General features: G+C 41.6%; 1 gene segment (V, D, J or C); it reads left to right on the top strand.

The window, feature by feature from the left end:
• Positions 1-9653, top strand: part of LOC111554728 — a 19233-nt gene extending 9580 nt beyond the window's left edge. The window contains 2 exon segments of the V gene segment in view: positions 2068-2112; positions 9429-9653. Coding sequence covers positions 2068-2112; positions 9429-9498 — 115 coding nt within the window.
• The last annotated feature ends 304 nt before the right edge of the window (positions 9654-9957 follow it).

Here is a 9957-nt window from a genome sequence, read left to right as displayed (position 1 = left end):
TCTATCTATCTATCTATCTATCTATCTATCTATCTATCTATCTATCTATACATAAATGCTTATTGGAATATATATTTAATAGGATATATATATATGTAATTATTGGTTATATATAAATCTTGATCCAAGTCTTAAGGCTCAAGAATCAGGAGCACTGATGTTGGAGGGCAGGGAAGATGGATGTCCCAGCTCAAGCAGAGAGAGAAAAGTTATCCTTCCTCTACCTTTTTGTTCTATTCAGGCCCTCAGTGAATCGGATGATGCCCACCTGCATTGATTAAGGTGGTCTTTACTCAGTTTACCAACTGAAATGTGAATCTTTTCTGAAAACACCCTCACAAACACACCCCACAATAACATTTTACCAGCCACCTGGGTATCTTTTAGCCTAGCCAGGTTGACACATAAAGTCAATCATCGCAACCTACATAATATATAATTATTAGCACCATATATAAGTTTGCTAAGGCTGTGGTAACAAGAGGCCATAAACTGGGTGGCTTAAACAACAGACATGAATTGTTCCACAGTTCTGGAGGACAGGAGTTCAAAATCAAGGTGTTGGCATGGTTAGTTCCTTTTGAGGGCTGTGATGGAAGGACCTGTTCTTGGCCTCTGTTCTTGGCTTGGAGATAGCCATCTTCTCCCTGTACCTCTTCAAATTTTCCTTTTATTTTTGTCCGTCTCGGTGTCCATATTCCCCCTTTTTATAAGGACACCAGTCATCCTTCACCAGTTTGGATTCGAACCCACCCAAATACCTCATTGTAACTTGATTACCTGTAAAAACTGTCTCCAAATAAGGTCACCTTCTGAGGTATTAGGGCTTTGGACTCCAATATGCATATAAAGTTTTTGGGTGGGAGGAAGACACAATTCAACCCACAGCACACCACTACCATCAATAATAGCTTTCATTCCGTAGGCTGAGGGATAGAAAAACTTCTAGTGTTTCTTCCTCCAGTTGCCTGGTATCCAGTAATATTCTCCAAAGTGAGGTAACAGGTGGCAACGCAGAAATATCGAGTTCCATTTTTTGGCCTGAAAAAAGACGATCATTTTGGCTTGGTGATATTTCCTGCATTAAACATATTTTGTATTTTGTATTTTTTTTTTTTTTTTTTTTTTGAGACGCAGTCTCGCTCTGTCGCCCAGGCTGGAGTGCAGCGGGGCGATCTTGGCTCACTGCAACCTCCGCCTCCCGAGTTCAAGCGATTCTCCTGCCTCAGCCTCCCGAGTAGCTGGGACTACAGGCGCGCACCACCCCCACGCCCAGCTAATTTTGTGTTTTTAGTAGAAACGGGGTTTCACCGTATTGGCCAGGATGATCTCGATCTCCTGATCTCGTGATCTGCCCGCCTCGACCTCCCAAAGTGCCGGGATTACAGGCTTGAGCCACAGCGCCCGGCCCATAGTTTGTATTTTTATAGAACACTGTAGTTGAGAAATAACTTACTTATGTTCATTTAATCCTTATAATCTCTCTTGCCGAGATGAAGAAATTGTGCCTCTCAAATGGTGATTTGAACAAAATCGCACAGCTATCAAATCCAAAGGATTGTTTCTATTCAGTGTGTCTAACTTAATTCACCGTTTTCTTCCATAACTGAAAATAGACCCCATAGTCCAAACCAAGCTATCTGCTATTGCGTTTACGAAGAAATGTGATATTCCATAAATTGTGCGGATCTGAGACCTACTGATTTGGGTGAAACATTTTTTCTGAGTGTAGTTACCACAAGAGGTCGCTGTTGCAACGAGTTGAGTTTAAAGCGTAACCCATTTATTTTCACTTCTGTACAAGGCGTTTTAGTATCTTCAGGTCCCTCATGAAAACATCTTTGCTCCTTCACTTGTTGCTGAGGAAAGCCTGGTTATTTATTTCATGACTTGTGATAGCTCCTCTGTCAAAATGTTACTAGAAGTCATCAACACTCAATGATTTTTTTTTTTTTGCGTGGGAAAATGGAAAAATTGCTGATTCAGAATGCTATCGGCAATTCTAGACCTAGAAGAGGCACCTCCCAAATTATTTACCAGTGATTTATTTTCATTCCCATATCATAGGAGAAAAGAACTCAAACAACATACCACTATCTTTTCCACATTAATGTGAGTATCTAACATGTTTTGTTTATAGCATTCGGCTGCTTCAATGAGTACTACCGTGTCTTTTGGATTCCATGAATACTACTGTGTCTTTTGCCTCTTTTCCTGAATGTCTTTATTTTTCTTTTCAGTTTTTGTGCTTCTGTTATAGGATTTATACTAATTATTTCCTGAAGGAAGTGTGTATGGCAACTACAAAAAATTAGATATATAATCCTACACAACTGCCTTCTACTAGCCATGGTACTCTGCACTCTGAATCAGATGAGAAGAAAGGGAAAGGAACTACAATTTACTGTTGAGTACATGCCACAGGTTGACCCTGAAATCCATCTTATTGTTCCCATTTTACAGATGAAGAAACCAAGACTCAGAGGTGTGAGCTGCCTGAGGTCACAAGGTGGCAGAGTTGAGATTTAGATTTAGATCTGTCTGACACAGCCTGTGCCTTTTCTTCTTGTTCACCTCAACTCCTCCTTGGTTAAGTGAGTGATTCCAGACCAAATGTCCTATCCTAGCTGGTCAGTAGGGACTAATGAGGGGTTTGTTCCTCTGTTTAATATCTGTTACACAGCGTCTGAGAAGCGGGTATTAGTTGTGGACTTACTGGGATTATAAATGATCCCAGGGAATAGGGATATGGAAGGTCCAGTCCAGACTGCCTCATTTGCTCTTTCTTGGTATAGGATTAGGAATCCCCCTTTCTTCTTGGATAAATAGGGGTCAGTGGAGCATTGCAGGGCATAAAGTACCAAGTCAGGCAGGTTACACTTACTTAGACCATGACTGTCAATGAGTCCATGAGTTTCAGACTGACTGCAGTAGATGACCACCCTCTGGGGCTGTGGAAAGTAATGTAATGGGGAATAGGAGCCCAGTGGAATCTACCTTCTCGTAGCTTTGCCTCATTCGGACCAAATCTTTAAGGGATTAGACCTCTGCAAAGATCTAAAATGAAATTCAGGCTGCTGTGCTTCAGTACCAGTATTTTTCACTCCCTACTCTTCTTGGGGATTTAGTTGAACTTTGAGGGGAGCCCTGCTCTGAGGAGCTGCTGCCCTGCTATTGGCTGCTCTCCTGGGACAGCCCTGAGTGAGAGCTGCTGGTGTGGGCCCTGGTAGTTGCTGCTGGGCTCATTGCAGCTCAGACGCAGCAAAAGAGCCTAGAAACTGCGTCCTAGTTTGCACCTAGAATATGAAGCAAGTGGCAAGAGTGATCGTGTTCCTGACCCTGAGTGAGTTATTTTGGGATGAAGAGGAATGGGATCTGGGCCTGATGATGCTGGAAAGGAATCTGTAACTTTGCCTGCTAGCAGTTGCTCTTTATCCAAGATGTAGAGGGATAGCTTCAGGGTCCCATTTTTCTCCAGGCAGCTCCTGAGCATTTATGTGAGATATGTCTCAGGGCAGCAAAGATTTTCGGGGTTTCTAATCCCTAGGGTCTATCCATGGGTGGGAGATAGTAAACCTGGCGCTTCTGTATATGTTTTCTTGGGCCTCCCTGGGATAAATATTTTTGTATTGAAACATAAATGAGAAGTAAATTGTATGTGTGTGTATATGGCAGGGAAGTAGAGTGTGGGGATGGATTTGACTGTGAGAGGCTGCTGAGTGGGACCGTATAACTTACCTTGCTTTCAGGATAGGGGCTAGGATTGTGTTTTACTCCCATAGGTACTTTGAGCCTTGCTAAGACCACCCAGCCCATCTCCGTGGACTCATATGAAGGACAAGAAGTGAACATAACCTGTAGCCACAACAACATTGCTACTAGTGATTATATCATGTGGTACCAACAGTTTCCAAACCAAGGACCGCGATTTATTATTCAAGGATACAAGGCAAACATTGCAAATGAAGTGGCCTCCTTGTTTATCCCCGCCGACAGAAAGTCCAGCACTCTGAGCCTGCCCCGGGTTGCCCTGAGCGACACTGCTGTGTACTACTGCCTCGTGGGTGACACACACTGAGACAGACGGGCCTGCACCTGTGCAGTTTTCCTCTGTGGGGTGGGACGCACAGCCTAGAAAGAAGTCCAAAAATGCTTTCTAAAATTTTTATTTTCCAAAGATATTAGCAAATGTATGTATTCTTCTACTATTTGCAAAATTTATCTCATTGGTTTTTTTAAATAGGTATTTCATTTACATGAGCTAAAATTTAAAAAGTATAAAAGGGCATACAGCATGATGTCTTCCTTCCACCATGGTCCCTGGGTACTCAATTATCAAAGTGAGGTATCTGTAGTATTTATTACTATTGTTGCTAAGTTCACTGGTACTCCTCAGTTTGTGTGTATAGATAGACACACAGTACATATACTTTATATGCATACCATGCACAGTCAACGTGGGCAATATACTTCCTAGCTTTTGAAACATTTAGCCTAAGTATCAGGTTATTATTTATAGCTGCACACAGTTTGAACATCTCTGTGACCATTTCCAAGTATCTACATGCTGGTGTCCATGCGTCCCCCGAGATTAGATCTCTCAGTCTCTCAGTTGCCTGTCTTTCTCTTTTCTTTTGTCCCACTTCCCTGTTGTAGATGGTGTGTAATGGAAAATGGAGATGATGGTAGAGGAGGGATGGGAGAGAATTTGTTTCTAATTTGCATAGTAGACTATTTTTGAAACATCTAAATGAGAAACATAGAGATTCTGGGTCATTATTAGTTTTTAAAGTTGGGTTCTTTGAGGCCCCAAAGAGATAAGAATAACAGAAAATTTGCTGAGAATCCTGCTTGTGCTCCTGAGGCTTCATTAGGATCATGGGGGTATGTTTTTGTTTGTTAGTTTTTGATGGGATGTTGTCTCTGATTTTGATCACAGGGAAAGCAATATTTGATAATTTTATTTTTAAATTGAGAATGAGAGGATCAGGCTATGTGGCGGGAGGAGGTTTCCATCTAGTTCATCTGAGGGTTTGGTGGGGGAGTAGTACTGTGGAAAGAAAATAAACATTTGTAGAGTATTTGAGCCTATACACTCATCTCCTTTGGCTGACTTCTGTACACACTGAGGACGAGCCAGCAGAAAGTAGGAGTCCTGGTCCCCAAATGTCCAGGACACAGCCAGCTCTTCTCTGAAGTGCACCACTATTTCCAGTACTTCCTGTGGCACAGACAATATCCTCAAAAAAGCCTAGTGTTTCTGATTTTCATATTCTTAATGGAGAAAATGAGGAAGGAATATTTACAGCTTATTTGAATAAAGGCAATAAATACACCTCTTTGCACAAAACAGACCCAAAGGCTGGAGACTCTGACACCTACAGTTTTGAGAGAAGCTCAGAGTGATTCCAGAGTCACTGGACAGCCTCTGCCCAAAGCTGCACTCTGGTCATGAGAGTTGAGAGAGTGGGATAGAGGGACATCGCTGTAATGTTCCTGCCTACTTTTTTTTTTTTTTGAGACAGAGTCTCACTCTGTCGCCCAGGCTGGAGTGCAGTGGCCTGATGTGGGCCCACTGCAAGCTCCGCCTCCCGGGTTCACACCATTCTCCTGCCTCAGCCTCCTGAGTAGCTGGGACTACAGGCGCCCGCCACCACGCCCGGCTAATTTTTTTGTAATTTTAGTAGAGACGGGGTTTCACCGTGTTAGCCAGGATGGTCTCGATCTCCTGACCTCGTGATCTGCCCACCTCGGCCTCTCAAAGTGCTGGGATTACAGGTGTGAGCCACTGCACCTGGCCTCTTGCCTACTTATGAATGTCAGTACCCATATATTAGAGGCTGTGTGGGATTATCTAAAGAAGATCTTATACTATTCTGTAGATAATTGATCTCCAAAAAAAAATTAAAGATGGAATATTGGATTGGAAAATTTCAAAATGTTTTTATCTACTTGGAGTTCATCCCATGCCTGCTCCTGGGATCTTGGTTGGATGATGCCTTTGGGGTACTCCAGAGGAAAAGAGCTGTGCTGTGGAGATGCGGAGCTGGGTTATGGTGCCATGGAGATGCGGAGCCGGGTGGAGGCACTGACTGTGAGGAAACAACACAACTAGCTCTTGTTTCAATGTCTGCTTTTATGAACAGGCATGTATATGTTAGCCACTTTGGAAGAAAGAGTTGAACAGCCACTGAGGGGTGGTAGAAAGGGCACTCTAATTCTAATTGTACTTTTATTTTTGCTACATGCTCTGGGCAGCAAAACAGACTGGAAAAATAATCAGCTCTAAAGCCAGGCATTCCTGGGTTTGAATCTGAGATCTCTTGCTGTAGAGAGTTTGACCTTAGTCAAATACTTTTGGCATTTGAACTTTAATACTTTATCGATAAAATGAGGGTCATAGTACTATTTTCCAGGATTCTTCTGGGGTTAAACGAATATCACTAAGAATGTCCTGATTTAATCAGCACTCATCAGATGAATGCTATCTATATCCTGCATTATCATTGCTATTAAACCTCACCTGCCAACCCAAAAAGCTGTTTGGAGGATGGCATCACATCCTGGGTGTTCAGACTCTTCAGAAACTGAAAAAGACCTGAGCCAATATAAGAACATTTTTCTGGGGAGTTAAAACTCTTGATCTGTGACAAAAAGATCAATAAACTGATCAGCTATTTCTCTGTAGAAAGATCACATGATTTTTTTTTCATTTTTAACAAAATGATGCCCAATGTGAGGGTTGCAAGGTTCAAGTAGATAAATGCTGGTTCACGGAATCATTGTAGCGTCTAGACTCCCAGGTATGGAGGTGACTCCGTGCCTCCAGTCTGAAGACATTTGGTATGAATACATGATTACTAAGTGTTCAGAGCTTTGTCTAATTACAGAGACCAGAATGAATTTTGGTCTGAGTGTCAGGAAATGAATAGATTATTAAGGCACCCAGCCCTATTCTTATGTAGTGATAGGACTTCCATTGTAGTAATCAGAAGCAGAAGTATTTATGAAGCATTACTTTGAGTGTGTGAGAAGAAAAGAAGCTTTGAGCTGGATTAAGGATTAACACTTTAATTAAGGTAGGATAAGCTTTTTAATATGTGAAGATGAGAATGTTTTTGTACTTGAAATTAATTGTAAAATTTATGAGATTTACCCAAATATTAAACAAATAAGTGAGAGGAGATGACAAAAATCATGCTGTCCTACATTTTCCCCCTTGAGCCCAGCTCAGTGTATAAGCTAGTTTACTAATAAATCAAGAGACAGAAGTATAAATATTCTGATAAGTTTCCAGAACAAAATCTTCACTCTTAGTAATTCCTATCAAATGAGTCTTACTTAGCTTCTCAATTTAGATATTATAGAAGTTTATCCCCATTTTCCTTCATTGCTAAACCCTGTACGTGGTTCCCATATCAGTGCTTATGATACTTTTTTCTCTGTGTGAGTAAAATTCGATTTTATCCTCTTGTTCTCTAGAAGTTTAGTATTGCAACTGGATTCTGAATAGAGACATCTTCTCTTCATAGACAAGTCTATTCTGGTCTCTCTGGCACTGCATTGATGTTGCCAGAGGAACCAGGGCCCGGTCAGTAACCCAGCCTGTCTCTGAGGGAGCCCCTGCACTGCTAAGGTGCAACTACTCATCATCTGTTCCACCATATCTCTTCTGGTATATGCAATGCTCCAACCAAGGGCTCTAGCTTCTTCTGAAGTACACACCTCAACAGCCTTGTCACAGGCGTCAAAAGTTTTGAGGCTGAATTTCAGAAGATGGAAACCTCCTTTCACCTGAAGAAAGCCTCAGCCCATTTGAGTGACTAGGTTGAGTATTTCTGTGCCGTGAGGAACAGACTGTCTGGGGCTGCAGAGGGAGCTGAACACAAACTTCTGGGAAGTGTGAGGCTTTCAGGGACTCAAGGGCTTGACCTGGAGAATTCTCAGTGAAATGCCATATTCTATAAAGTCAAGTAGGGCAGAAGGAATTAATTGTGTAGCTCTTGTGCAGAAGCTGGTCTTTACTTATTCTTTGAAGAGTCAGGATTCACGAAAAAGGGCAATTCACGAGAAATGCACAACGTCTGCAACAGACTGGAGACTGGAACCTCCTCAGAGAATCACTTCAAATGGGACAGTGGCAGGGCTGTTTTGGGTGGGGATTGCCAGATGACCAGTGAGCAGACATTAGAGAGTGCAGCCAAAATCTTTACTGAGGCTTCTCTAACTGAGGAGGTTTTCCTACAGTAATACACAGACAATCACACCCAGATAAATGGATCTGTGTGAATATTGGAAAACTGAATGGGGAGATGAGGGTTAAGAACAGTTAGAGGAAGGAACTGGATAGCATGTGATCAAATTAAATCACTGAGCACACAAGGAGACTATTTACTGATTGTTCCTGTCTCTTACTCAGCTCTTCCATTTTCACATCATCTCAAAAAGATGGAGCTCGGATCTTCATGAATCCATAAATAGATCAAGTTGAGGCCTGGGCTATGATAGCATGATAGATATAATTACCTGAGCCTAGTTAAGAGTAGGATTCTTTTCAACCTAAATGCCCATCAATGATAGACTAGATAAAGAAAATGTGGTACATATACACCATGAATATTATGCAGCCATGCTTTGCAGGAACATGCATGGAGCTGGAGGCCATTATTCTTAGTAAACTAACACAGGAACAGAAAACCAAATACTGCATGTTCTCACTTACAGGTGGAAGCTAAATGATGAGAACATGTGGACACATAGAGGGGAACAACAGACCCTGGGGCCTCTTGAAGGCTGGAAGGTGGGAGAAAAAAGATCAGGAAAAATAACTAATGGGTACTAGGCTTAGTACCTGGGTGGTGAAATAATCTGTACAACAACCCACATGACACAAATATACCCATGTAACACACCTGCACATGTACTCCTGAACTTAAAATAAAGGTTAAAAAAAAAAAAGATTATTTTAGGCTGGGCACAGTGGCTCATGTCTGTAATCCCAGCACTTTGGGAGGCCAGGCTGGGCAGATCACCCTAGGTCAGGAGTTTGAGACCAGCCTGGCCACCATGGTGAAACCCCGTGTCTACTAAAAATACAAAAATTAGCCGGGCATGGTGGCAATCACCTGTAATCTCAGCTACTCAGGAGGCTGAGGCAGTAGACTTGCTTGAACTCGGGAGGTGGAGGTTGCAGTAAGCCGAGATGGTGCCATTGCACTCCAGCCTGGGCAACAAGAGCAAGACTCAGGTAGAAAAAAAAAAAAAAGAAAAAGAGATTCGTTTAAAGTGAAACGGTGCTTGAGTCTAAAATAGCTATGTTATTTATATATCTATCATATAGATACATCTATGTGTCCTCTCTCTCTCTCCAGTTTCCTAATTTTTTAAAACTAAAATTATTAAAATTACCTTCTCCTTCTCTAAATTAGAAATGTCATCAATACTCCTGATGAACTTCCTCCATCTACATCTACTCTGAGGAAAAAGACAATGAAATGAAGGAAATAAGGAACAAAAGTGGAGACAGAGGAAGTGGGAAAAAGGCAAGAAAATGCTGGAGGAAAAAGGAGAAACATTTTGTGTGGACTTCAAAATATGGCCCTCAGCACATGTTCACAGCAAAGAATCAGCTGTGTAGGTCTTTGGGATGTAAAGAAAAAGCTTTGGATGGAAGAAGAGAGGAGCGGGAGGGGTGAATGTAAATGTAATCAAGGTAGGCATCCTTGTCCTATTTCTTTTGTCACCAATCGAAGTCTTATTTTAGACATACGCTATGTTCATGTATAAACATAAAATATTTTTAGATATACAAAGCCATTCTAACTTGTTTTATTTGTATTTACTTTTCTGAAAATGGGATAAACAAAATGATATGTACTATAAAAGAGAGCATTCCTTTGTTGACCCTCAATGTAAATAAATTCTCAAATTCTCTGCCAAACTATGTGCCTTGATTTT

Source organism: Piliocolobus tephrosceles, chromosome 6, assembly GCF_002776525.5.
Source record: "Piliocolobus tephrosceles isolate RC106 chromosome 6, ASM277652v3, whole genome shotgun sequence".
NCBI classification, from domain to species: Eukaryota; Metazoa; Chordata; class Mammalia; order Primates; family Cercopithecidae; genus Piliocolobus; species Piliocolobus tephrosceles.
The sequence above is the reverse complement of the archived record's forward strand: the minus strand, read 5'-3'. Positions and strand labels throughout refer to the sequence as shown.